Source organism: Martes martes, assembly GCF_963455335.1.
Source record: "Martes martes genome assembly, chromosome: 8".
Lineage (NCBI taxonomy): Eukaryota > Metazoa > Chordata > Mammalia > Carnivora > Mustelidae > Martes > Martes martes.
Genome location: NC_137895.1, coordinates 10,242,289 through 10,270,055, shown reverse-complemented (window position 1 = coordinate 10,270,055; position 27,767 = coordinate 10,242,289). Strand labels below are relative to the sequence as shown.

The 27,767-nt window shown below is 59.0% G+C and overlaps 1 protein-coding gene across 1 annotated transcript; it reads right to left on the bottom strand.

The window, feature by feature from the left end:
* Window positions 1-283: 283 nt before the first annotated feature.
* Window positions 284-9,839, bottom strand: SOX10 (SRY-box transcription factor 10; the record flags this gene model as incomplete). The annotated part of the gene is made up of 3 exons (XM_080812435.1): window positions 284-2,225; window positions 4,424-4,692; window positions 9,400-9,839. 3 exons carry the CDS (start codon window positions 9,837-9,839, stop codon window positions 1,522-1,524), a joined length of 1,413 nt encoding a protein of 470 aa, XP_080668561.1. The 3' UTR covers window positions 284-1,521.
* Window positions 9,840-27,767: the final 17,928 nt, after the last annotated feature.

Here is a 27,767-nt window from a genome sequence, read left to right as displayed (position 1 = left end):
GCTGCTCCTCCTGAGCTCCAGCTGGAAGCGCAGGTGGCCCCCTGACAGGATGAGCACAGCGGGGCTGGGGGAGAGCTCCCAGCCCGGGCATCCGCTGACCCCACCGGGATGCCAGTTGTCCCAACACACGGCACGGCCCCCACCGTCTCACAGGAGAGAGGAGACCTCTGCATTATCTGTCCTTTGCATTATGCCCCTAGCTACTTCCAGAAAGCGTCCGAGGAAGCACAGGTGCAGGGATAAGAGACCAAGAGACAGGCCAGGTCAGGCCCACCAAGCAGGTAACCGGAACCTTTAATTTTATTATGTGGAATGCTTAATGCAGAGTTAATAGGGGCTGGAGTACCTAGGAGGAGGGGACAGGGGAGAGGGGTCTACTGAGATAAATAAGAGGGGGCAGTAATGAGTTACATGTGGACTGCAGGGGCTGCAGAACAGGAAGATAGGGGCAGACAGAGCTACATACTTTATTCAGATACCACTGGGAGGCAAAGGGCAAAAGGCCAGGGCAGAACGTACATGTCAGGAGTCTAGTGTCCAGCCTGTTGCCAGCAACCTGGGTCCCGGGCCCTGTCCTGTGTCTCCTCCTGGAGCTAAGGGCAGGGGTCTGAGCAGCTGTGACCCTCTGGGAAGCCCGAGGGGCTGGGGCTGACAGAGCAGGGACCGCAGAGCCTGGTGAGGGGAGAGGGAGTTGGCGGGGAGCCTGGGAGGAAGGCTCTGTGAATTGTCTCTGAATCCTTTTCTAGAGCCCCTGCCTCCTTACTTCTCATCCGGGAGGTGCCTCAAGGTCTGGGGGGCTGTCGTGGAGTAGGACCAGGATACCCTGGCTCCGCGAGACAAAGAATGAGGTGGCTGGCACAGAAATGGGTCCGGAGGCCTCTGTGCCAATTCCTCCCTGTGTTCAGAAGGGGAGGGGGCCCTGCGGGGATGAGGAGTCCTCCCTCTGAGCACCCCCCACCCCGCCCCAGGCTGTTCAAAGCTGTCCTCAGCCCCCGAGGGGCAGATGTAGCCCACTGTAGGCACTGACGCAGGTCTCTGGCTGGCTTTGATCTTAGGCACGTGGCCCAAGTGGCACGGGTTATGTCAGATCCCTCACTCTCCACGAGAAAGCCAACACGGGCACAGGCGTGGCAGGGCCTCCGATTCCCATCCGACCCTGGATGCCTCCCCGACTCCCAGAGGAGGGTGAATGGGTCTTTCTCAGGTCCTGGGATGAGGGTCATTCCTGGGGGGGAAGGTGCAGCCCCTCATCATTCAGTCTAGGGGCAACAGTCACCTCCTTCTCCTCTGCCCAGCCTAGTAGCCCAGGGCTTTGCCTGGGCTGGAGCCGGGATAGGACGGGGTGGGGTCATCAAAGGCAGTGAGCCAGACAGAAAGCCTTCCCTCAGCTGTCAGCCTCTGCAGCCTCCTCTCCAGCCACCACCAGGCCTGAGATGGGTGAGGAACAGGGCACGAGGGCTGGGGGAAGGGGCATGCTACCCAGAGGGGCCGGGCAAGGTGGCGATGACAGGGCCCCCCCCTTTAAGGCCGGGACAGCGTCGTATATACTGGCTGCTCCCAGTGTGTGGGGCTGTGGGACTGGGGCCCTGAGGGGCTGGGGTCAGAGATGGCCGTGTAGAGGGGCCTCTGCGAAGGCCCCATGTAGGAGAAGGCCGAATAGAGGCCAGAGGCCTGGCCTGAATGGCCGTAATAGGGTCCTGAGGGCTGATGGTCAGAGTAGTCAAACTGGGGGCGGGAGATGGAGGGGAAGGCGGAGCCGTAGTGGGGCAGGCTGAGGGAGGTGTAGGCGATCTGCGAGGTGGACGGCTGGTCGGTGTAGTGCGGCGGGCCCTGGGGCCCTGCGGTCTCCGTCTTCACCTGGGCTTTGGCGTCCACGCCGGGTGGCGAGACTGTAGGCAGAGCCACGCCTGGTGGCTTGGAGATCCAGGCGGAGTGTCCACTGGCCACGGCCAGGGCGCTGCCCAGCCCGTAGCCGGCTGCTGAGTAGCTGCCCACGTGGCCTGGGTGCCCATTGGGTGGCAGGTACTGGTCCAACTCAGCCACATCAAAGGTCTCCATGTTGGACATTACCTCGTGGCTGATCTCACCGATGTCCACGTTGCCGAAGTCGATGTGAGGCTTCCCGCCCTCCCCCATGGAGCGCCCATCCCGCTTGGGGTCTGCCTTGCCCGACTGCAGCTCTGTCTTTGGGGTGGTCGGAGGGGTGGGTGGGCCATGGCTCTGGCCTGGGTGGAAGGGAGACAGAAAGAAAGTGGGAAGCGAGTCAGAGGCTTCTGGATTCTGATGGTTCACCGTCAGAAAAGATGCCTCCGGGGGCTGAGGATGGATCACCTTGTGACCTTGTAAGCTTTATGCGTTTGGGCAGCCCGAGTTGGCGCTCAATTCTCTAACAGTCTAGGGCTGGTCTCCAGTTGTTTCTGAAATCCCCCATTTGGAGGGGTGCATCTGCCTCCCCCCCCCCCCCCCCACAGCAGGACTCTCTCTGTTACCCACCTCCTGGAGAGACTTGCTGCATCTTGAAAGACCTTCCCTGTTGGGGAAGTTGTTCTTCATATCAGCTGAAGTCAGCTTCCTTCCCTGCCCCCGCTGCCCCTTAGCTGTCCCCTCGATGGGCATTTAGCTGACTTGTTCCACCCCTGTTCCTTGGTTTTCTCATTCACACATTCATTCAGCAATTGCGTAGGGGGTGTGGTGCCAGGTGTAGGGCATACAAGCAGAAATAAAAGGGATCCTGTCTTTACAAGCTCCCAGTCTTGGGGGAGGATCCAGAGACTCACACAGAACTGGAGGGCAGCCTCAGAAGTGACAGGACGTGCAGAGGGCTCAGGAGACCAGAGGAAGACGCCACCCACCCTGCCGTGGGCACTTGGGGAAGGTCTCTCTGGGGAAAGGAAGCTGAGCTGGGCCTTGAAGGCTGAGCAAAGGCCCAGGCCCACAGTTGTATTCCGAGGTGGCTGTTTGGTATGTGGTCTTCTGCTGTGTGTGTGTGTGTGTGTGTGTGTGTGTGTGTCCCTGAATCTTTGAAGGTAAGGTATGTAAGTGTGTGGGAGAGACGGCCGGACTGGGGATCCCATTGGAGAGAGAACATGCCCATGGTCTATGAGACTGGGGGCTCCTTGGGGGCCGGCCCATGTCTCCCCCATCAGGCTAGAGGCAATGCCAGGTCCGGCACTGGCCAAGTGCTCTGGAGTTTGAGAGGCCCACCCGGGTTTGAATCCTGGCTCTATCACTTACTATGTGATCCTGGAAAAATGCCCATCTTCTCTAACCTGCTTCCTTATCAGTAAAACAGAGATGATACTGGGGCACCTGGGTGGCTCAATGGGTTAAAGCCTCTGCCTTCGGCTCAGGTCATGGTCCCAGGGTCCTGGGATCGAGCCCCGCATCGGGCTCTCTGCTCAGCGGGGAGCCTGCTTCCCTCTCTGTCTCTGCCTGCCTCTCTGCCTACTTGTGATCTCTGTCTGTCCAATAAATAAATTTTTAAAAATCTTAAAAAAAAAAAAACAGAGATGATACTAAGCGGCTCAGACATGGCCTCCTTCTGGAAGGTGCAGGCTTCATGCACACTTGTTTTTGATTTACTCATTTGTTTTCATCCCTGCTCCTCCCTCTACACTGTGGACCTCGTAGACCAGGGAGCTTCTCTTGTTGGTGCCCCTGGTGTCTGCTCCCGGGTCTGGCACAAAGGAGGACTCGGGCGTGTCTCCTGAGGGCAGAGCTGTGCCGATGGAGACTTCCCACGTGCCTGACCCCATGTACGGCCTTCTACACGTTGTACGAACAGAAGCAAGGCAGCACTAGTGTCAGCAGGGGCCCGGGAGTCCAGTGCCTGGGCTCAGACTCAGCTGTGTCCGTTCTCTCATCGGCGACATGGGCGTCATTTGCCACACAGCTGAAGTCGGAGCCCAGCCAGTGTGGCTGCCTCATCACAGCTCAGAGTAATTGAATGATAATACACATAAGGTAATTCGGGTGCCTGTACACAGTAGGTGCTCAATTAATGTTAGCTGGTATTTTCATTAATGAAAATGCAACGAGATGCCCTATGTCTGGCCTCTCCATGGCACTTGCTCAAGATCCCATGCCATGGCTCCCCCATCAGACTGGGAGGCGGGAAGGAGGCAATCTCTCCTCCATCTGATCTCCCATCTCTCAAAATCATCCTGTCTCTGCTTTCCCTGTTGTAACTCACCCCTTGGCCTCCATGGCCTCCATGGCCTCCTTAACTGGCCTCTTCACTCAGTAGCTGTGCCCTCTTCCATTCACCAGAGCCATCTTGCCCAGCTACTTCCTTGGGGGCCTGAGTTCCCACCGAGCTCCCTCTGGGACCCTGCACCCCAGCTGGGGCAACTGTGCAGCCCGGCGAGCCTCCCCAGTGCCCAGGCTCTCCCCACCCGCAACTCGTCATCAGCCCAGCGCTCACCTGAGGGGTGCTCGGGGTTCCCGTCTGACATGGGGGAGCCCTCTCCCGGGTGCCGGTGGTCCAGGTGGGCACTCTTGTAGTGGGCCTGGATGGCAGCAGCGCCGCCCTGCTCGGCCTCCCCGCCGGGACACTCTGACTCCCCCTGGGCCGCCTTTCCATTCTTCCGCCTCCGGGGTTGGTACTTATAGTCCGGGTGGTCCTTCTTGTGCTGCATTCGGAGCCGCTCAGCCTCCTCGATGAAGGGGCGCTTGTCACTCTCGTTCAGCAGCCTGGGGCGGTACAGTTGGGGGAGACAGCCCAGTGGCCAGTGTGAGTCCCTGCCCTCAGACAAATGAGGCCTGGGGGTGGGGGGTAGGGGTGGCAAGTGCAGAGGGTGGGCGGGGTCCAGGGCAGGGGGAGTTGGGGGGGTTTGCTCTTTGAGTCACAAACTAGGAAGTGAGGCAGGAGGAGCCACAGGCTCAGAAGGCTGTGATCATCCCTAAACTCTCAGGGGCTCCTGGCAACCCTGAGGATGGGTTAGACGTATGGATAGAGCTTTTTTTTTTTTTTTTTTTTAGGATTTATTCATTTATCCTAGAGGGAGAGAGAGCATGAGTGTGAGCACACAAACAACGGTGGGGGGTGGGGGGGTGGGGAAGGGGGTTGGAGGGGAATGGGGAGGAACAAGCAGATTCTGTTTGAGGAGCCCAAGGCAGGGCTTGACCCCAGGAGCCAGGAGAAGCTCACAACCTGAGACAAAACCAAGGGTCAGATGCTCAACCGACTGAGCCACCCAGGTGCCCCCAGGAATAGGGCTTTTGAGGGACACGGAACTTAATTTCAAGGAAAGAAAAAGCTTTTTCGTCATCAGATCTGTCTGGAGGTAGAGCTGGCTGCTTTCTTAGGGGATGAGCTCCCTAGGGCTGGAGGTATGCAAAGCATAGTAGGGGGAAGGGCTCAGTCTCTGCTACCGGCTAGCTGTGGAACCACGGGCAAATTGCTCCTATGGGCTTCTTTGCTTGTCCGTAGAGGATAATGCCTACTTCACTGGGTGTCAGATTGGCTGAGGTCCTGGGTGTGAAGCGCTTTGCACGAGGCCTGGTGGTGGAGGGCAGGCACCCTTGAGAAACAGGTGCTGTTCTCATACTGCTGGGGGCTGGGCCAGGAGGACCTGGGGTGGGCCCTTTCAACTCTGGAATGCTCCTTTTGTGAGTCCCAATGTGGTATGGGCAGGATGTAAGTCCCCTTTGCTACGTGGGGTCACAGCATCCCAGGGGAGATCACATCTCCTTGTCCAGGGGGTGACAGAGGGTAGAGGAAGCTAGACTTTCTTTCCAGACCCTGGGACAGAGGCAGATAGACCCTCTCCCCAGCCTGAGACCAGCCCTGAAGGCAGTGCCCGGGGCCGACTCAAGTCCAGCCTCAGGCCAGGGCTGGAGGACAGTGGAGGGGGTGATGTTTAAGGCTTGGCTGTCCCCAGGGCAAAGAGGGCAGAATAGAGTGCCTGGCGGAGCCGGCTGAGGGGAAAGAAGACTCAGAGTCCTAGACATGAGGGACTCTGCGGGTGGGACTCTGCTGCCCAAAGGGCCTCTCTCCGCTGCCCTCTTCCCCCAGCCAGTGAAAGGCCTAGCCCTCCTGTCCATGATGGGAGGGGGTGGTCATACCAGGCACCTCCTAGCCGGAGGCAGCATTCCTGTGCAGCTTAGCCTGCCTGGCCGCCCCCTCCCCCCGGGCTGCCAGAACCCAGCCCTAATGTAGCTTTCTCCAAGGATCCCTCCAGCTGAGGGATGGGATGAAAACCCCAGATCAGCACCTCCTCGGGGACAAGGGAGTGGGCTGCCCCCTTTCTCCCCCAGCCATGCAGGCTACCCCCCCAGCCAGGCCTCAGGGAGGCTGGGCCGCAGGGGTGTGTGTGTGTGTGTGTGTGTGTGTGTGTGTGTTGGGGGCGGAGAGAGAGAGGCACTAGAGGACTCAGGCGCTTCCAAGGGCCCCAGCTCAGAGGCTCTGGAATGGCTGGGGACACTGAGCTTCCTCTCCTAGCCAGAACCTTGCTTGTGCCCTCTATCCAGCTGGCAACTGGGTGTGAATCAGCAAGAACACAGTAGGGGCCATGGAGTGGGGGCACAGGCCACAAGAGAGGGAAGAATCCAACATGACACACTGTTGCCTCCCTGCTAGTTCCCAGCAGTACCCTAACCTTGACAGGATCCTGAACTCTGGTCCCCCCCACACCCAGCCCCCACCCCAGCCCAGCTGGCTAACGAGCCTCCAAGCCCCGACCCCAGCCTTACTCCAACCTCAGCTCTGTTCATCTTGACCCCCCGCGCCAGCCTTGCTCAGCATTGTCCCCCAGACCCCCCATGTACCCACAGCTCTAACTGCAAACCCGATCCTCATTTGCACTCCACCTGGCCTCTGTCCTCTAGATCTCCAGGGTCTGGAATAGGGGCCAGGAGAGGGTAGGCTGGTTCCCCCTGCAAACTGGAAATCCCGACTTGGGGGGGGGGCTCCTAAGGTGGGGCACGGGCTGCTGCTCTGTCTGCTCTTTCTGTTAGGGAAGGGGCCTGTGGACTTGGGGGTCAAGAGGGGCTCCAGCCTGTGACCCCCCCTTTCCAGTCTCTGGGGTTTAATTACTCTTTCCGGCAAGTCAACCAATGTACAACCGTCAGCATGTGACTGTCAGAGCTCACACAGCCACTTAGAAGCCAGGACCTGGACGCTGGGTGTCTGACCCCAACCTACTTCCAGCACCCTAAGTAGTCTGTCCTCATGTCTTCCTCTTTTTGGGTTTAGGGCCCTGTTTTCTAGTTCTGCCTGTTTAGCCCATCCCCCTCCCTGGTGGCCTGGGAATTATGAACCGGGGAGGGATTTCAGTAGGGGCCCCCACCCAGGATCCAGGTAGCTTGCCCACCTGTGGGGATAGCCTTTGATCCTTGTCATTGTCCTGCCACCCTCCTACCCTAGGTTTGGGTCCTGAGCAAGCAGTGCCCGCTTTCCTGATGGCCCTATGCTAGATTGGCCCTTGGGGCCAATCACGGATGGCCAGGAACTAGTCCTCTGGAGGGAGCCCAAGCCCAGGGTTCTGGGCTGGAGGAACAAGGACAGGGACAATGGAGGGTCTAGTCTTAAATCCCTCGCAATGGGTTGAGGGACAAGTGGGGGTCCATCCTTGCGTTGATGCTGTCATTGAGCTGGTGCTGTGGTCTGTTCCTGATCCCCAGGGCCTGCTCCTTCTGCCTGTCTCCCTCCTGGTTGTCTGTCTCTCATTTGCTCTTCTCTGTCCCACAACACCAAGGGTATTGGCCTGGGCTGTGCCCTACCCAGTGCAGATGGACCTTGGGTGGATGAGCTAGTTTTGACCCCTGCTCTTGGGCAGCGCTGGAGCCTCTGAGTCGACACAGCAGGCTGGTCACTAAGCCCAAGGCCTGCCTGCCTGCCCGGGATGAGCAGAGCGCTGAGGGCGGAGACGGGATATGAAGGGGCACCAGGCCATCAGCATCCAGGGGCTGGATATGAATCCCTCTTGGTCTCTTGGAGGGCTTTCTAGCTTCTTGTACCACCCTAAACCTTTGGCCTTCTAGGCCCCATCTCCATTACGCTGGGGCCCACCAGGGGAGGGCAGCAGCAGGAGGGAAAGACGGCTCCTTTGAGAAGTGCCGACTTTCTGGAACTCAGGTGTGCTGTACTTCCACTCTTCCCTTCTCTGTCCCCCCAGCTCCTGACCACGCCTTAGAGCCAAGGGGTGACCCGCCACTGTCACCAAGGACAGTGTGGAGGACGACCAGTAGACCTGGATTTGACCCTGCTCTGCCACCAGCTGGGACATGGCCTTTGAGGTCCCTTTTCCTTTCTGGGCCTGTCTCTTGGACAGTCTCGTGGGGGGATCAGGGGGCCTCTGCAGGCTTGCATCTCCTGGATCCCCTGTTCTTTTTCTGAGCTGCCCAGGACACCTGAGGTGGGAGGTGGTTACCCTGCTCAACATATCCCAAGGGGCCAGGCTGAGCCCCAGACCTGAGGGGAGGGGTGGCTGGCTTCCTCGTTGGGGGGCATGTTTTCCCCCAGAGGTTTGGGCTGGCCGCAGGGAACCAAGGACTCGAGGCACCCTGGGTAGGAAGAGGGGCCAAGGTTTCCTTCTGGCCAGGGCTCTCGGCTCCAGCTCTGGGGCTGGAGGGGTAGGAGGTTACTCAACGCTGGGTGGGGCCCTGGAAAAGAAGATGGCGCCGGACCTCGGGAGGGAGGGAGAGAGGGGCAGGCCGGGCAGCTCTGGCACAGGGTGGGAGGGGATACTTCTTTCTGTGGGTCCCTTTCCCTAGAGGATAAAGACAAGAGCCCCCCGCTCCCCCAACCCGGAAGGAGGGGAGGATAAGGAGGGCACGATGAAGGTAGTTGGGACAAGACAGGATCCTGCAGTGACAGATTTGCCCTTGGCGGTTCTCCATCCCTCACTCTTTCAAAGGCTCCTGTCTGAGTTCCTTATTTTCCTTGAACTGCCCCCCAATTCTCCATCTGGCTGCCTTAGTTTCCCTGCCTCGCCAGCCAGGACTTCCGTTCTGTCCCAAGCATTTCTCGGGCATCCCCCCTGACTAGTGGGGCCGGTGGCAGTGGCACCCTCGAGTGCGCCGGGCCGGCGGGAGACGTTAGTGAAGGTCTTTGGTGTGGGCCCCTCGGGATCCCCCCCCTTTCTCCTTTACCCCCCCAGGAAGAAGCTCAGGCCCTTCGCCTGCCACCGATGGAATTCCAACCACGAGGGGGCGCCCTCCTGCCCGCTGCCCCGGGTGGGGAGCCTTGCCTAGGCCACTGGAGTTCTAAGGCGGCGCAACCTCAAGGGGGTCCTTGTGGGGGAAGGGCGGGCCCGAGCCCCACACCTGGTCTTCCAGTCCCATCAGAGCGGTGGCTGCCCCCGCGAGAAGGGCCCGGGCAGCGCGCGTCTGGCCTGGATCCACCCGCAGCTAGGGGGGCCCGCGGGAGCTCCCCGGAGGCGAGTCGGGGGCGCTCACCTCCAGAGCTTGCCCAGCGTCTTGCTGAGCTCGGCGTTGTGCAGGTGCGGGTACTGGTCGGCCAGCTTCCTGCGCGCCGCCTGCGCCCACACCATGAAGGCGTTCATGGGCCGCTTGACGTGCGGCTTGCTCTTGCTGGCGCCGTTGACGCGCACGGGCATGGGCACCAGCGTCCAGTCGTAGCCGCTCAGCACCTGGCTGACCGCCTCGCGGATGCACACGGGGAACTTGTCATCGTCCGCCTCGCCGTCCTGCTGCTCCTTCTTGACCTTGCCCAGCTCGCCGGGCCCCGGGCTGGCTCGCAGGCCCGATCCGCCGCCGCCGCCGCCACCACCGCCGTCGGGCCCCAGCGAGGGCGCGCTCCCCGGGGACAGGCAGCGGGGCTCCTCGGAGCCCACGGGGCTCAGCTCCACCTCGGATAGGTCCTGCTCCTCCGCCATGTCGCCCCCGGCCGCCGCCGCCTCGGCCGCCTCCCCGGGGCCCGCCGCCGGGGTCCTCGCGAAGAGTCCAACGCCCACCTGGACGGGAAGGAGGGCGCGATGGAGCGGCGGTGAGCGCAGCCCCGACGGCAGCCCGGCAGCCCGAGCCGCGACGCGGGCGCAGCCCCGAGGTGGGGCCCGCGCACATGCCAGACCCGGGCTCGGCCTCCTAGCGCCCGCCTCCGCGTCTTCCCACCACCTGGTCCCAACCGTCTCTTGGTGTGGGTGGGTTTGGGTTTTTTTAAACCTCTTTTTGGGTGGAGGTTTGTTGATGGAAAGGAAGAAAAACGGACTCTTTATTCTGCTCTAATCCTGGCTCCTGGAATTTCCCACCTTTTCTCTCACCTTTCCGTCTTCCCTTCTGCCTGCCCCCCATGGAGTCTAGAGGAGCGGGCGGGGGCAGGGGGCAGATGCGGGTGTCATTCTCTCTCCACCCACGCCCCACCGCGGGGTCCCAGGCCCGGGCCCAGGAAGGCAGGAGCCGAGGAGCGGACTGCGCACTCACTCACCTCTTCGGACCTCTCCTCCAGTCTGGGGCTTGTCCTTAGGAAGTGGAAAACCGTGTCCCAAGGTGTGCGGTCCAGCTCGGGGCTGGGGGGTGACGCTGGTGGGCTGGGAGGGAGGGGCTGGGGGGCCCTGAGCCTCAGGCCACGGCCTCGTCCCGACGGAGCCTGAAACCTCACCACCAACCACCCCGGCCGGACAGCCTGAGACTGACTGAGCACTGAGCTGCTGCCGAGGGCTGGGAAGGAAGGAGGGGGAGAGGGGGAGGGGGAGGGGAGGGAGGGAAGGGCAGAAGGTGGAGCCTCCAGCGCTGTCCTTCATCCCCAACACTCAGGGCTCCTCCGCCAGGCCCCCCCACCCCAGCTCCAGGCGCGGCTGTCCCAGGCCCATCTTGGGGCCTGGGCTTAGTCAGGGAGGTGTAGGAGTGGGCGTGGTTAGGCCGGGAAAGCCAAAGGATGCAGGTGGGCAGGGTCGGAACCTGTTGCCTGCAGGAAAATTGAGTCCAACTGGGACCCCCAGCCTCTGCCTCAGGTGGCGGGATGGGCAGGTGGCAAAGGATTGGGGCTGGAGAGAACACAGGGGAAGGTTCTGTGGACATCTGAGGGCGCCTGGCCTGCACTGCTGGTTTAAGATGCTTAGGGAGGGCCTACTGTGATCTGAGCGACCCTGCTTCTCAGCCTGCCTCACCCGCCTCCCACCCTGACCCAGGCTACCCTCTGCCTCAGCTCATATGGCGAGAGAAAGCACACGCTGGTCCGTACCTGGAGAGGCAGGGGTGGCTGGGTACCCCCTGCCCAGGCCAGAGGCCCTAGCTCCAGCCCTGGGCCCTTTTCACCAGACACGCAGCACTTGGAAGGGCTAGCCTGGCTCAAGGTAGAGGGAGGCAGGACTGAAGTTCCTAGGGGGCTGGCCGTGGGACTGGGCTGGGGGGTCCTCTTCAGCTAGGTCTGAAAGGTTTCTGGGGCCCCAGCTTCCTCCACATTGGGTTCATGCTCTCGGTCTTCGGGGGGAGATTCTCATTCAGGGTTGTCATGAAGTCCCGCACTCCCCCACCCTTTCAGGGTGTCTCCCTGCCTGCCTGCCTCCCTCTCCCATCTCTCTGCCCGCTTCTGTCCTTGGCCATCTCCCCAGTGGGGTGACCTCTCTCCTTTTTCTTTCCCGCCCATCACCCAAGTCTCCTTTTCCTCTCCCCTTTCCCAGGTCTCTCCCCCAGAGGTCACAGCCCCTCTCTCTTCCCAGGGAGTGGGTGTTGAGGCAGAGGTGCGGGTGGGCGTGGAGGGGCACGTGAAGCCTGGGCCCACGCTGGCGACCACGTACACTCCTGAGCTCAGCGGCTGGGCAAGGCCTTAGGCCCAGCCCAAGGGAGTCTTGTCTGGAGTGGGGCTGTTAAGGGGGTCTAGGCAAGGCTTCATGCTTGGGAAAGGCCAAGGGGGTGGAGGGGGGTGGGTAGTGGGACACAATGAGGTAGTCACACGAGGCAAAGGCATGTTGGGGGTGGGGGGAGCGGACATTGGAACACACACACACACACATGCTCGCACACACAACCAGTCAGACAATCGGGCCAGTGTGTCTGGGGCCTCGGAGCCCAGTGAATTAGGAGTTTGATAAGGGTTTTCTCTTTCTCTCGCTTGCCGGCCTTGGACAATCTCCCCCCAGTTTTCCTCGACGCCACCCCCGGCGCTGCCAACCCTCCTCCCCCCGCCTCCCTTCTCTTCCCTGTGCCCAGACTCTTGTTCGGGGCCTTGAAACAGTGAGCTGTCTTTGTTCGAAATACAGGTGAACAGCAATCATGTGATTAACACACACACACATAAAAAGCTTTTTAACAGCGCCCGCCCGGCCTCAGAACCGCCCAGAGAGGAGCCGCCCTGGATGGACAGAGGGACGGAGGGACACGCATCCAGCCGGTTGTGTCCAGCTGCCCGAAGCAGTCTCCGACACCCGCTGCTGTCTGCCCGCTGCCCGCCTGCCCGGCATCTCTCGATCCCGGTGGGTCCCCACTCGTCCTCCCATCCCTTGGTTCCTCCTCTTGGAGGGAAGGACTTCCCTGCTCCCTGTGGTGTCTGAGACCCCCCTGGGGTGGGAGGGGTAGCTGTAGAGGGAGAGGGCCCAGGGTAAGAAGCCTGGGCGTGGGGTCCCACAGCGCCCCTCTCGGGCTCCCCGCCTTCTCCCTCACCCTCCTGGGCCCAGCTGTGCCAGGATGTGGGTGGGTGCGGCGGTGGGCGCTCTGGGTCCACAGAGAAGCCATGCTGGACAGAGGGGGCCTCTCTCTTCCCCTCCCTCTGTCTGTCTCTCTGTCTCCCCCTCTCTCCTGTTTCCTCATTGCTGTGCTTGGGCTTTCTGCTGAGAGGTTGCTGGATGAGACAGGTGGGCCTTCAGGGGTGCGGGGAGGTGCTGCCCGATGCCCAGAGGTGTGGGCACGGGGGCGGGGGCAGGGGCGACCCCTGCTGTGAACCCCCCCCTGCCCCGTGCTGGCAACTGTAATCCCCTCCATCCCATCCCAGGCCCTGGGGGCCCCAGCTTCCTCCAGCAGAGAGGGCAAAGGCCCCAGGCATCCCTGGAGTGCAGTGAGTTGGGAGGGGGGGCAGGGGTGCCGGAGGAAGGTACCCTGGGCTCTACCCTTAGCAGAACAGCCACACCCCCATCCAGCCTGCCCCTCCTCACTGAGATGTGGCAGCCATGGACCCCGTGGCCTGCCCTCTCTCTCCAGCAGAGAGGGGCCCCGCCGTGTGAGCGTGAGCATAATGGTGGAGAGTCAGGCTTCCCTCCCTGGGTGGAGAGGCCTTTCAGGAGCTGCAGACTTTTCCTGGGACCTCCCCTCACCCCACCTGGGTTCTGTTGCTGCCAGTCCCAGCCTTATTGCTCAGATGGCCCTGACAGTGAATGATGGCCCCTGGCAGTCAGAGGTAAAGCCCACTGAGGATCACGCCTGGCAGAGCTGCTTCCGTCAGCAGTGACCCTTAACCCCTTAGCTCCCTGAGTCCTCTTCCTAGGGCACTGGGCCCATTCTGTGGAAGGCTCCACCCTTGGTTTCCTGCCCTGGGTCTCAGTCCCTTATCTGTCACCCGGGCAGGGACCCCCAGCACCTCCCTGCCTGCCTCCCAGGACGCACTGAGCTGAGATGGGGGGGAACCTGCTTTTCAGTGGAGCGGGGGCTGTGCAAGGGCGAGGGGTGGTGCTGGTCAAGTTGAGCCTCTGCTCCAGCCTCAGTTTCCCCAGCTGGGTATGAGACTGTCTTCCCGACTGAGGACCAGGTGAGGGGACACTGGGAAAGCACTTTAGCACCTCCAGGCGCCTGTCTGGTCTAGGCTGTCACTCCCTCATTCCCTCAGGCCTGTGGCCCCTCAGTGCTTCAGACACTCACCTGTCCACCTCCAGCGCCCCCGGGGCCGGGGGGAGGGGATTGGCTTTCCTCCCTACCTGCTGGTTTGTGCAGAAGGGGGGCTTGGCCGAGGGCAGTACTTTTCAACATAAAGGTGTGCAGAACACTGGCTGGCATTCTTCGGGTCTGGGATGGGACCTGTGATTCTGCATTTCTCACCAGCTCCTAGGCAGGTGTCTGGAGGAGTGGTTCTAATTCTTGCTGAACTTCAGAACCATGTGCGAAGTTTTTAAAAAATACCGAAGCCTGGATCCCACCACATACGGATCCCACCACATACTGGCTGATTCTGCATCAGGGGTGGGGGTCCAGATGTGTTTACTTTTTGAGCTCTCTGGGCCCTGCTTTCCATCACTGGGGGCCTGGAGCCCACAGGCTCTGACAAGCCCCTGCAGAGCCCCGCATCTCTGGGGAGAGGGCAGGGGGCCAGGGCTCTGGAACCCAGAGCTGGAGGTCAGAATTGGAGTTACACTGGGGTGTCTGGGGAGTGGGGGGATGTGCCAGGGGAGTGGCTACACGCTGGGGTGAGGGAGGGTTCAGGGGCACAGGTCAGGGGTCAAGGGTAGGGTAGTGACCGCTGCAGAAGCTTAGTTTGGGTGAGCGTATGGGGAGTGTGAGCACTCCCTCGAACATTTCCTAGGCCTCCGCTGCCTCTGGACAGGCTGTGTTGTTTGTCGTTTGGAGGGCAGTAGAAGGAGCACTGGACTTGGAGTCAGGAAGTCCTGCCATTAGCATCCATGTGGCCTTGGGCAATTTATGCTCTTAGCTTCTTGGGGCTTGGTTTTCGCATGTGTAAAATGCTGATAATATTATACATCGCTACACGTGGGAGTGTATGGGAGAATTAATTCAGAAACCGCACACACTCACACGCACACACAAGTGCCTAGCTCAGCGTTTGTTTCGTAGTAGTAATTTACGTGCTGGGAGGTGGAAATGCTCACATCAGTTCAAGTGCACAAGTGTTTACTGAGTAGCCAGTGTAGACCCGCCTTTAGGAGTTTTACCGTCTGCCTGCCGAATCCCAGCATCAGATCGGGCTGGTGCGTGATAAGCCCCTCGGCACTGGGCCTCCCCTCCCCGGGTCCCCTCAATAACAGAGGCCCACACTGCCAGAGCCTCCAGTGGGCTCTGAGTGCTTCTGTCCTCTTGGCAACCAGTGAGTGCGTGCTGTTATTATTCTGCTTCTAGGAAGGAAACTGAGGCACAAGAGGTTCAGCGACAGGCCCGAGCTCAGTGATAGGTGGGAATGAATCTGCACCTGCAGTTTACCTCTGGAGCCCCACCTCTGACCACTCTGCCCCTGCCACTAGACCCCAGGGGCCACCATGGGCCAGTCCCCTCCTCCACCCACCCCATGGGCCTTTGCACTTTTCTCGTGCTCCCCATCACTGCTCAGCTCTGAGGCCCTCTCTTCAGGGGTGCACTCCTGGACACGAACTCTGCTGGAATTCTCTCCCTGTATTACTTTCTTGTGGAGTTGGAGATGGCCTTGTACCTCCCTTCCTCACACAGCGTGGTGTCTGGGCCAGTCTCTACCTCCTACTTGGAGCCCCCTGAGGGTAGGGCCATACCTTCCTTCTTGGTGTTGGCCCTCCCCAGGGCCCAGCATGACCTCAGGGAGTGTTTCCTGAGTTGAGCTACTGTCCGGGTTCCAGAGGGGAAAAGATAGGCGAGGCTGGAGCAGGCAGGACTGGCTTCCCGGAGGTGGAGGGCCTGAGCGCTTGTGGAGGATGGAGGACCGCCGCGTTCCAGGGCTTGTCCCAACAAGGGCTCTCACCCGTCCTTGTTTCTGGTCCAAGCCGAGGGTCCCACCCGAAGCCAGGAAGACAGCTCCGGGGCTGGAGTCTTCCTTCCCTGCCCCGCCCCACCCTCTCTGGCCACAAGGAGGCTGGGCCAGTGCCTAGGGCAGCCTCGGGGCAGCTGGCCTCTGCCCTCTTCTCAGAAGCCCTCCCAGGAGGGGACTGCTTGTTCTTGTTCTCCAGACCCTGCTGCTAGAAACCCCTTCCGGGTGTCTGCCCCGAATCTCTCACGCAGAGCTGAACTTGCGGGAATGTACTCTGTATGGGACACAGGAGCTCAGAGTTTGAGGGGAGAGGCCTACACGGATACCCAGCGCCTTGGGCTGTGTGGGCTAGGGGGACCCCGAGGGCTGGGCTTGTGTCCCGGCTGGGCTTTGGAGGCCCTTTGTTGCCCCGGCTACCTCTACCCTCCCCTGGCCTCAGTTTCCCCATCCCTAAAATGAGGGGCAGACTAGGTTATCTCTGAGGGCGTTTCCAGGTCGGATAGCCCATGAATTATATTTCAAAACGAGAGTCCAACGCCTGAGCTAATGTTTCCAAGCCGTGGTGTTCCTTAGACATGGAGCGGCGTCTCTTGAAAAGGCAGTTTTGTGGGCAAATAAGTTACGGAAACCCTGCTTTCCACTTCCTCTTTCTAGAGACGCAGGGCCTGTCAAAAGCTCTAAGTTCTGCAGTTAAGAAATGGATCTTTGTTTAAATACTTATCCCCAACTCCTCCTCGGCTGTGAGCACTCTCCCCGCCCCCACTCTGCGGCCCAGCCTTGCCCAGGACACCTTGCCTGGTGGCTGGGCCTGGAGCCTCATCCGGCTCCTGTGTCCCTCCCCTTTCCAACAGGACCTGGTCCCTGCAAGCCGGGTCTTTCCGACCTTCCGATATATGCCCAGCACTTGGAAGGTGCCCAGTGGTGCCGATGAACAAAGGAGTCCCAAGGAGATGACCTTGCAGGCAGCAAGGTGCACTGCTCTTGAGTCAGACAGCTCTGGGTTTGAATCCTGGCACCCCCACTTACTAGCTGTGTGTCCTCGGCAAAGGACGTGAGTCTCCCTTTCCTTCTAGGTTGTGGGGAGGATGAATCCGGATGTAGTATGTAAGTGCTCAGGATGGTCCCTGGCATGTTACGGGACTCGGTCAATGGCCACTGTTGATCTCAGCATCTAGGGGTCGGCCCCCGGAGGGCGGCTGTCAGCTGACCTTGGGTTTGATAGTCATCCTTGCTTCTTTCCCCGTCCAAGTGCTGTTGCTGTCAGTGGACATTCTCTGTCTGCCCCTCGTAGCCAGGAGCTGGCAGAACGCAGGCAGGACTGTCGTCCCATGGAACAGGAGCAGGAAGGGCGCCGACTAACTGGCTGAGGTCACATGACTGTTTAGTCTCAGAACTTGACCTCTCTGCCCTGACTTTTTGCCTCAGGTTTCCCGAGGACGCCATTCCTAGGCAAGGCTCTGCTGTCTGTGGGGTCATGAAGAGGGACGAACAGTCAGCTTGTCTTCTAGGAGCTTGTCAATGAGTGGGGAGTTGGGTCGTTCATTCATACATTCCCACGCACTTATTAGGGCAGTGGTGCTGACAGGTGTGAGGGTGGCAAGAGTGGGGTGGGAAGGCAGAGGTGAGAAAGAAGGGTAGAGGAGGGCCAAGGGTGGCTTTTCTTAGAGGGGCCCCTGGTTTTGACCGGGTTGGGGCTGGTACTGTCACAGCTGGGTGGGCTGCATGTGGCTAGCAAGGGCCTCTGAGCCTCCATTACCTGAGCAGCTTGGAGTGAGGGGCTTGTCCAGGTGGCCCGGTGTAGGGGGTGGCTGGAAAAAACCCGGATCTGCCCACAGTCATTTCACAGTCATTTCACCCCCATCATCCAGGGCATGACCAGGGACCAGGGCTGTGGATGCTGAAGGGGACCGGGCTGGGCGTGAAGGCAGTCACGATCACCCATGCAAGCTTGGCGTTGTGAGCGCATCTCTGCTCTTGCGAAGTTTCCCCTCTGTCCCCTGAAAGTGAACACAGGGTGATCTGGTGGGATTTCAGTGTTTGTATGAGCTCGAAGGGGCCGCTCCACAAGAAGGGTACTGTGTCCTGTGATGGTGTCACTTTATAAGGACAAGGGAGCCAAGTGATGAGCCTGAGATCCAGAGCCAGAGAGACCAGGGTTCAAATCCTGTCCTGCCCCACTAATCTGTGGGATTGGGCCGCTTACTTATCTTCTTAACGAATTACTTCATCGGTAAGATGATGATAGCAACACTTGGCTCCTGGGAATGTCACAAAAATGAAAAAGCAAAGAGAAAGAGTACGTGCCCAGCAGATTGCCAGAAACAAAAGGTAGACATGGCCGTTCGCTTCTCTCATCGGTGTCCAGCGTTTTCCAGGCAGGACGGCCCACGTATCGGATATGATAATATCTTGGCTATAATACACCCAGGGAAATCTCTTCCCTTTGCAGGGGGAGGAGTCGCACTTACCGCGATAAGACCAAGGGACTCAGGCACAACCGTGGGGGGTGTGCTCGTGCGTCCGGGTGCTCCGGTCCAAGGAGAAGTGGAATGTACCCGTGAGGCTGCCAGACACAAGGATTTCTCATGTCTCACCCCTCCCCCCCACCAGGTGGCAGGTAGAGAAGTCAGAGAGTTTGAATGTCTCCCGTTTGGGCCTAGAACCCTGAGTGGAAATCTCAGCTTTGGCAGGTACAGCGGGAGGAGCTGTTCCCAACGCTGCCGAAGTCCAGACTCTTGCTGTGTGACCTTGGGGCAGTCGGCTGCCCTCTCTGGGTTTGCTCAGCCATTCATCCGTACAATGAGAGAGTTGGCCTCTGATCTCGGTGGGGGGGCTCCTTCAGATTTACCAGCAGGGGCTTCAGGGTTCTGTGGGAAAAGGCCCACACCTGGTTTTGTCTCCCCGACTCGGCTGCTCAGGGCTGGACATGGGAGTACACAGCAGGTGCTCAACAAGTACTTGTCCAACCTCGATGACCAGAGAGAGAACCCACTAAGAACCTTGGGCTGCTTCTCCGCTCCCCAGGCCTGATCACATCATTTCTATCAGTCCCTCTGGGGCAAGACCCACGAGTTCATGCCACAGTCAGCTGCTTGCTCACTTGGTGAGCAAATGCATGGATGTGGCAGACACACGTGCCCATTTGCCCGTTATGGAAATAACACTTCACTTCAGACGGATCAGATACAACATGGTTCCTTCTCACGGCTCTCGGGATCAAAATCCCAAATCTTCAGCCTGGCCCTCACGTCCTGGCCCCACTCTCATCCCGAAACTCCAGCCAGAATGGCTGCCGAGCTCCACGAATGCCGTTCTTCCACTGAACGCACTTTCCGCTGTCACCTCGCCCGCCTCTCCTGTGGGCTCAGCCTTGAGGTCGTGTCTGCAGACACCGCCTGATTCTCTAGCATCGGTTATGCCCTGGGACGGCACTCTGGCCTTCTCCCTTATAGCGCTCATGTCGATTCACGACTTTATGTTTATTGTGAGATGAGTTATTCATTGTCCGTCTTCCCACAAGGTTGTCAGCTCCGTGAATCCTTGGGGATCCGCGGAATGCCTGGCATGCCGGAGGTGCCCGATGAACGAATGAGTGAATGAATGAATGAAGGGGGGGGACCGGTGGAGGAAGGGGCGGGAGGCCTGGAGAGGTGAAGGGAGCAAGGAGGGAGGCTGAGTCTGGGAGCCAGAGGGAGGAGACTGGTCCGAGGTCTGTCACGTGATGGAGGCAGGTGCCTCGACCCCTAGTCCCATACTCTTCCTTCTTCTGCAGCCGGGGCCCCTGGAGCAACAGGCTGGGTTTAGTGAGACGCCAAGGCCCTGAGGACCTAGGGAAGGGGGATCTGAGCCAGCTCCCCAGCCGGCTCCACCCCTTCCCCCAGCAGGCAGGAAGGACGGGGCAGATCTGTCAGCTTCAGAAACACCGCCCCAGGGGACCCAGCCCTGAGTCCAAGGAGGCCAAGGGAAGGAGGGGGGGCACAGGAAGCACCCAGGTCTCCCCCTCCTCCCTCCTGCCCCACCCTCCGCCCCCACCTCTGGCTAGAGCTCGCAGCCCCAGGCCTTGGCACTCGGGGGACGGGGGCGGGGAAGTGGGGGACAGAAATCCTCTTCTGGCCCAATGCCTTCCTTTCCCCCATTTGATTTCTGGGCCTCAGGATGGTGACTGACCTGGCAGCCCCTGAAGAGCTGGGCCCTGGCCTCGAGGCTGGAGAAATGGAGGGAGAGGGAGGTGGCACTGCCCACTTAGGCCCTTCCTGTGTGCCACCTGGGGCTGGGACCTGGGAGGCCTCGCTGTAAGGCTTTGCAGGGAACCCTTGTGTGGCCATCAGTGGCCCCCTCATTGGTTAGTCTGGTTCACCCCAGAGCCATGCATGGCTACAAGCTCGCTGGAGAGCTTGTTGTCAGTGCGGGTTCCCCGGTCCCATTCCAGTCATAGATTTAGGTGGGAATCTCTCTCTCTCTCTCTCTTTTTTAAAGATTTTATTTATTTATTTGACACAGAGAGAGATCACAAGTAGGCAGAGAGGCAGGTAGAGAGGGGGAAGCAGGCTCCCTGCTGAACAGAGAGCCCGATGTGGGTCTCCATCCCCGAACCCTGGGATCATGACCTGAGCCAAAGGCAGAGGCTTTAACCCACGGAGCCACCCAGGCGCCCCTCTCCTTTTTTTTTTAACTATTTTTTTTAAAGATTTTATTCATTTATTTGACATGGAGAGAGAGCATAAACAGGGGAAGAGGCAGAGGAAGAAGCAGGCTCCTGCTTAGCAGGGAGCTCAATGTGGGGTTCAATCCTAGGACCCTGGGATCATGACCTGAGCTGAAGGTAGACGCTGAACTGACTGAGCCACCCAGGCACCCCTGGGTGGGAATCTCTTTTTTTTTTTTTAAGATTTTATTTATTTATTTGACAGACAGAGATTACAAGTAGATAGAGAGGCAGGCAGAGAGAGAGAAGGGGAAGCAGGCTCCCCGTTGAGCAGAGAGCCCGATGTGGGGCTCGATCCCAGGACCCCAGGATCATAACCTGAGCTGAAGGCAGAGGCTTTAACCCACTGAGCCACCCAGGCGCCCCAGGAATCTCTTTTTAAAAGCTCCGCTGTGTCTGTGGTGCAGCTAATGGGGAAACTACTGGACTGGGTGGTCTCTCGGTTCCCCTCCCCAGCCTCTGAACGCCCACCTCTGGGGCAGACCATCCCTCCAGACTTCCATGGTGCCCTCCTCCTGAGCTCTGCAAGCTCCGGGTCCTCCTTCTGTATGCTGCTGGAGCACCGTGTGTGTGTGTGCCCGGGGCGCGGGGTGCCGGGAGGGGGCTGCGGGGACCTGCCTGGGAGGCCCCCTTTCTCCTCCCTCCTCCGCCGCCTCATCTTCCTCCAGACCTTTGCCTTCGGTCTTCTTTTCCACGCCTGGCTCTGCCTCTTGTCCTGCTCTCCGCCTGATTTCCTACTCTCTGCCCATTGCTTCCTCTTCCTCCTCTTTCTGTCTGCGGCCTCCTCTCTCTGGGAGGCTTTGTAATTTTGACCCCACAGCCGGTTGCTTCCATCTCCCCGCGCCCGTGCTCTTCTGGCCCGCTCTGTCTCTGGCTGGCCATCTCTGTCCCTGTTCTCCCTCTGTCTCCAGCCCGGGCTCTGCTCACAAGGCCTCCATCTCTCTCCGTCTCTCTCCTCAAATTTCTCTGTCTTCGCCCTCCCCCTGCCCCCGCTGCTCCCCTGGCCATCCTTCACCTGCCCTGGCCCCGTCTACCTGGAAATCTGGGGAGGCTGCCAGGGGGTGGAGGGCCCCAGGAAGGTGAGAGAGATGGCAGAGGTGACAAGGTAGAGCAGCCAAGATGTGTGCACATGATTGCCGAGCAGCTCTCGGGGCTGAGCGCCCAGTGCCGCCTGTCCTGACCTTCCAGGTCCTCCCAGCCTGGCTCCGGTCCACATTTCAGCTTGCTGCTCCCTAGGCCGTCCTGCCCCGGCCACCTCCACGCCCTAGCTGCACTGCTGCAGCCTCGGGCCTGTGCCCCGCACCCCACCTCCCTCTGCCTCTTTCCGGCTTAACTGCCACGGCCTCTGGGGCCTTCTCCCTGAGCTCCCACAGCGCTGTCTGTGATGGCAAGAGGCAAGGTGGGAGGGTGGGTTCAAGTCTTTCTGGAATGGTCCTCACTGACCTGCAGACGGAAGGATGTGTGCCTTGTCCTGGGACAAGAAACAAAGGTGGCTGATGCTGAGTGTGGGGCAGGTGTTCATGTCCTCTTCAAGCACGAGCTCTCCGCCACCTAGGGAGCCACAGTGATGGGCTCAAGGTCGCACAGCAGGCTTGCAGAATTGGGTCGGTGGCAGGGAGAGGGTGGAAAGTGGAAAAGGAAAGGATGGAGAAGGAGAAAGTGTCTTGGTTTAGAAGCTGGGTCCCCGGGCTGTGCCACCAACTTGCGGAGGGATGGAGGCCACACTGTCCCCCTCTCATTTTCCCCATCTGAGCAGGGAGGGCCCAGCCTAGAAGGCCTCTGAAGCTCTTCTCACTCCCATTGTCTAAGTTGGAGGGGTGGGGACAGGCAAAGAAGGGATGGTGTCCTTTGACTCAACAGACCTGTTCCTCCTCTGTCTCCAGACTCCAAAGGCTACGCACCTCTTGTCTCTCGTCCGTGACCTACCTGGACAGGTGGCTGCTGCCTCCAGTCCTATTAACCCCCTCAGGACCGGGTAGGGCTGAGAGCCCCAGCCCGCCAGGTGTCCCCTGAAGGACCTCCCTGGGGGTCTGAGGCATCAGGCTGGCCCTGGCGAGGCTGTAGGCCCTGGGCCTCCCGCATGTAGTGGCGAGACCTTCTGGCCACCAGGGCCTGGCTGGGAGAGCCTTAGGCAAGGAGCCAGGCTCAGGATCCCTGGGAAGTTTGGGTGGTCCTGCTGTCCTATCCTGGGGATTTTGTTCCAGAAGCTCTGGGCTGGAGGAGTCCCGGTTTTTCCCAGACTCCCTCTCTGCATCCCACCTCCTACTGGCCCTGTGGCCCTGGGTCTGGGGACATGCGGACGAGCAGCCGGGAGAAGGGTTAAGTCAGGAACTCTTGGGATGGCTTTGGCCACGGCGATTCCTCCGGGAGAGGAGAACAAGGGGCCCATTCTGTGTGTGGGAATTAATAGCAAAGAGTCATCTGGGGTGTCATTCAAGCCCTGATCAGCTCCCAGAGGAATGCAGGAGAGAGAGAGAGAGAGAAAGAGTTGCTGGTGGGGGTGGCGCGGGGAGAGGCCCGAGGCAGAGATGTCAAAGGAAGGGCATCGGGGTCTGGCTGGTAATGGGAGCCTGCCCTGGCGGGTGGGCCCACAGCCCTAAGACTAGAGGTATGCTTTTCATCACAGATGGACCCCCGTTCCCACTGGGGATGGGGACCCCCTCCTGTCCCTCCTTCACCAAGGGTCTCCTCCTTCCATCTTCCCTCTTTCCCAGGATGGCGACACCCTCCAGCCCCATGTGATTGTCTCCCCTGAGGCCTGGAGCCCAGCCCAGGCTGTGGGCCTGTCCGGGCGGGCCCACGGGCCTGCTCTTCTGGGTGCCCCGAGTCTGTCTCCATCTTTGCCTAGGGGTTCTTGCCATTCCCCTAGAGAACAGCCCTGAAGCTGGCACCGGAGAGTGCCAGCTCGGGCTCCTGAGTTGTACCCTCTGTCCCCAGGTCTGTGGCTTGGCTCCAGGTCCAGCTCCAACACATTCCTGCCAGGGGACCACAGACACCTTCAGCTGCCGGCACGTGGGAGACACTGGAGCACTTGGGCCCCCACTGGGGCACGGCCCCCATGGGTGTCAGCCTCAGCCGTGGGCCCTGCTGGTGAGGTCTGCAGGCCTCTGGAGACATCCTGGATGTCACAGCCTGAGGAAGGGCCTTGGCGAAGCTCTCGGTCAAATTCCTGGTTTTGCAGACGTCTTGGCTGAGGCCCCTGACAGTAGCCCACCTGCCCCTGGCTCGTTGGCCTCTCAGCCCTGGCACTCTCAGCCCCAGTGCCCCGGCTCTGGCCCAGCCAGCCCCTCCGCCCGGGCCACTGAGCGGTAAGGCGCCTCCACCGTCGGGGGGCAGACAGGACGGGGGATGACGAGGTGGGTCGAAGGATGAGGGCTTCAAGGCCGACAGGGCAGGGTGCCCTACTTCCCGCCTGTGTGACCTCTGGCCAAGTGAGAGCCGGGGAGCGGGGGATTCTCTCTGTAAAATGAAAAGAGCTGCTTGGTGGGGGAGTGCGGGGGGGCAGGGAAGGTCTGATGCCGCAGGGAACCAAGGAGGGTGCTGTTATTTTGATTGTGTTGCTCATTGTTACTGGAGGTCTGGGCGCTCCTGCCAGCTCCCGGCTGAGAGGCGGACTGTACGTACCACTTGGCAGGCTGAATCCGTGCCCAGCAGCCTGTGCCCGCTCCGGTGGCTTTCAGGAATCCCATGGCTGGTTTTGGTGGAGGTGAGCTCCCCGGCCCCCCATCCCCTTTGGTGCCAACAGTGTTTCCACACTGTCTGACTCCTCCTGCCGGTCCTGGTGGAAGGTGGCGTGTTTCTCCCTGACACAGCAGTTCCGGGGGCCACTGCATACCACCTGTCGGGGTTCTGGAAATCTCGGGGCCTTAGTGCCCTCCTGTGTCCCAGGGCCAGCCTTCCTCCCCATTGTGGACTCTGGGCATGTTGAAGCCCGAAGGGATCTCAGAGGTTGTCCAGCTGAGGCCCCTCAGAGCCCAGATGGGGAGGTGAGTTTTAGGAAGGAGAGGGGACTTTCTGAGGTACCGAGGGACTCCGGGGTCACAGCCCGAACTCTGCCTTGAGGAGCCAAGTGGACCTGGAGGACTGCTTACCTGCAGGCGAGATGGGGACAGGATCTACTGAAGGAAAGCCGGTGGAGGCTTCTGCCAACCGAAAAACGCTCTACATTTAGGGGGGGTTGAAGAGGGTCCATTTGGGACCCCTTGTGAACGTGCCAATCCTCTGGAGAGACTCTGGGGAGAGGGAGGCCGGGGGGCCAGGCCTGTCTCTGTGCCATGTGGTGGGGGAGGGTGGCTGGTGCCCCCGGGGCATGGCCACCCCACCCAGGGGAGCAGACTCAACACGGCTGAGACATGGGACAACCCAGGGGTTCCCTGCCTGGCTTGAGAGGCGGCAGGTGCATGAAAGCGACATTCTCCAACATCCTCGAAGTAGAGGATGGGCTGGCGAGGGCCTGCTGTCTCTCTGCTCTGGGCTCGGTCCCTGGCCTTCAGGACCTCGTAGCCAGGTGACCTTGGCGTTCTTCGTTTTAGCTCTGGTTCCCTGCCCAGGGCTTGGCACGCGGTAGGTCGGTGGGATTGAATGGAGCGATGGTGTTGAGACAGCCCACTGCTGGCAAGACGGCGCGTTTGGGCGCAGGTGAGGTCCACGTCTTGCCTGGAAGCGAAGGAATGGACAAGGAGCAGGAGGGGAGGGATGGCTGGCGGTGGGACCCGTGGGTGGCAGGAGAAGGATGTTGAGGGGGCCTGGGAGACCGGGAATGGGACAGTCCTTCGTTCTCTTCCTCACTCTGCAACCTCTTACTTACAAGCTCGTTCCCTACTCTGAAGCTCAGTGTCGTTCTCTGAACCGATGATAACTGAATCTACTTCAAGAAGTTGTGATGAGGCTCAGGAGAGGTAACCTGTGGGCTCCTGACCGCGTACATGTGATGTGAGCAGAGATCTTTGGATAAATTGTAGAAGTATTTTATAGAGGGGCGCTGGGGTGGCTCAGTCGGTTAAGCGTCTGCCTTGGGCTCGGGTCAGGATCCCGGGGTCCTGGGATGGAGCCCTACATTGGGCTCTCTGCTCAGTGGGGAGCCTGCTTCTCCCTCTCCTTCTGCCCCTCCCCCTGCGTATGTGCTCATTCTCTCTCTCTCTTTCTCAAATAAATAAATAAAATCTTTAAAAAAAAAGAAATATAGAGACACAGTTGACAGATACAGGAATGAATACGAGTTGCATTTTATTAGATTCATAGAGAAGAAAGATTCTGTGGGCACTACCTGAGCACTGCGCTGAGCTGGCCGGCTGTTGGCCACCAGGGGCACAGAGAGGAGGCAGACTCTGATTCTTGAGGTCCCCTGGTCCCTCAGAGGAGACAGGTCGATAAACACCTGATTTGCTACACCCAACAGTGGTCAGCTCTGGGTGCAGTCTTCTTCTTCTTCTTCTTCTTCTTCTTCTTTTTTTTTTTTTTTAACATTTTATTTATTTATTTGACAGAGAGAGAGATCACAAGTAGGCAGAGAGGCAGGCAGAGAGAGGGGGAAGCAGGCTCCCTGCCGAGCAGAGAACCCGATGTGGGGCTCCATCCCAGGACCCCGAGACCATGACCCGAGCCCAAGGCAGAGGCCTAACCCTCTGAGCCACCCAGGCGCCCCTGGGTGCAGTCTTCTTAACCTTTGGCAGGGGGAGCTCAGGGCTCAGGGCCTAGAGGCTTTTCATCACCCTACAAAAATGTTTGAGAACGAAACACAAAAACACTAGCTGCGAAAAAAATTTTTTTTTCAAGATTTCATTTATTTATTTATTTTAGAGAGAGAGCAAGATGGCAAGTGTGGGGAGGGGCAGAGGGAGAAGGAGAGAGAGAGAATCTCAAGCAGACTCCTTGCTGAGCATGGACCCCAATGTGGGGCTTGATCTCATGACCCTGAGATCAGGACTTGAGCCAAAATCAAGAGTCGGACACTTAACTGACTGAGCCACCCAGGCACCCAAATATGGGTACTTTTTTTTTTTTTAAATTTATTTGACAGACAGAGATCTCAAGTAGGCAGAGAGGCAGGCAGAGAGAGAGAGAGGAGGAAGCAGGCTTCTTGCTGAGCAGAGAACCCGATGCGGGGCTCGATCCCAGGACCCTGGGACCATGACCCGAGCCGAAGGCAGAGGCTTTAACCCACTGAGCCACCCAGGTGCCCCAATATGGGTACTTTTTAATATGCTTGATAGGATGTGGGGTCAGTATGGTACTTACAAGGGTCTTAGGAAACGATCCTGAGCACCAGGGGCTGAGGGTGCTCGGCAAAGGGAACTGCGCTGGGGCAATCAAGGAGGGCTTCCCAGTGGAGGAGATATTTGGGACAAACCTTAGAGAAAAGGGTCTGAACAGAGGGAAAAGTGGCCTCATGGTAATTGAGGAAGAAGAAGATATACGAACAAAGTTCAGGGGAAAGCAAGCATCTGGAGAATTTGGAAGAAGTGCCAGATATGTGGAATGCAAGCTATTTTGGACTTAGGGTATGGAGAACAGGGGAGGGGTCAGAGTGACACTAGAGAGGTTGGCAGGAGACTTTATCCTAAGGACAATGAGGAGCCATGGAGAAACTTTAAGAAGGAGGAAGTGTGGGAACATGGTCAAACTTTATGGCAGATGTATGCGGGGCTTGGAGGAAGGGAGGTGCCGGGAGAGACTGGCGGTAGGAAGGCCAGTTAGGAAGCTGAGATAGTAATCTCAGTAAAAGATGGTGGGACCTGGGCTGGGACAAGGTCAGAGGGGAGAGAGGAAGAGGAGAGGCTTGAGAACCCGTCTGGCAGTGGCTGCGTTGGAAGACCTGGAGGCAGGTGGGAATACCAACACAGCGCAGGTCCCTGGGTGCTCACTGTGGGCTCTGCACGTTCTGTGATGTGTCTTCTGGATGATCTGTCTTCTACATGAATCTTCGTCACCTTCCTCATGCAGGGAGAGACGGGAGGCAGGCTTCGCTATCCGGAAGTCTGTGTCAGTGAAGCCTGTGTCATGTGAACTTTCAACTAATCAGTCCTCTGTGCTGTGCATTGAAAAAACAAGGTTGGAAAGTGATGTACATTCATTGTAGACAAATTAAAAACATAGAGAAACAAAAACAAGAAAGTAAAAACTCCTAATATCATTGTCTAGAGAGTGGTAACAGTTTGGTGAAATGTTCCAGAATTTTATCCGTAAGCGTGCGCATCTGAATGTGTTTGTCTGAGCCCTGAAATGCGTAGCAGATGAACTTGTCTCTAGGTGGAGAGCAGGGTAGATGTTTGGGGTGCGTCCGAGTACATATCTGAGTGTTGGGTTTACGGCAGCTTCACGGTTCTAGATTCTTCTGCTCATTTGATCTGAGAGAAGAGGGTTCAGTTCTCCTGTCCCCCACGTGCTTCAGTTCTCCCGAAATCACCTATGTTTTCTGCTTTATGGTTGTTGGTGCTGTTATTTGGTGCATATATATTTATATTTTAAAATCTCTTTATGATGTTTTGCTTTATAAAGTCCACATCGTCA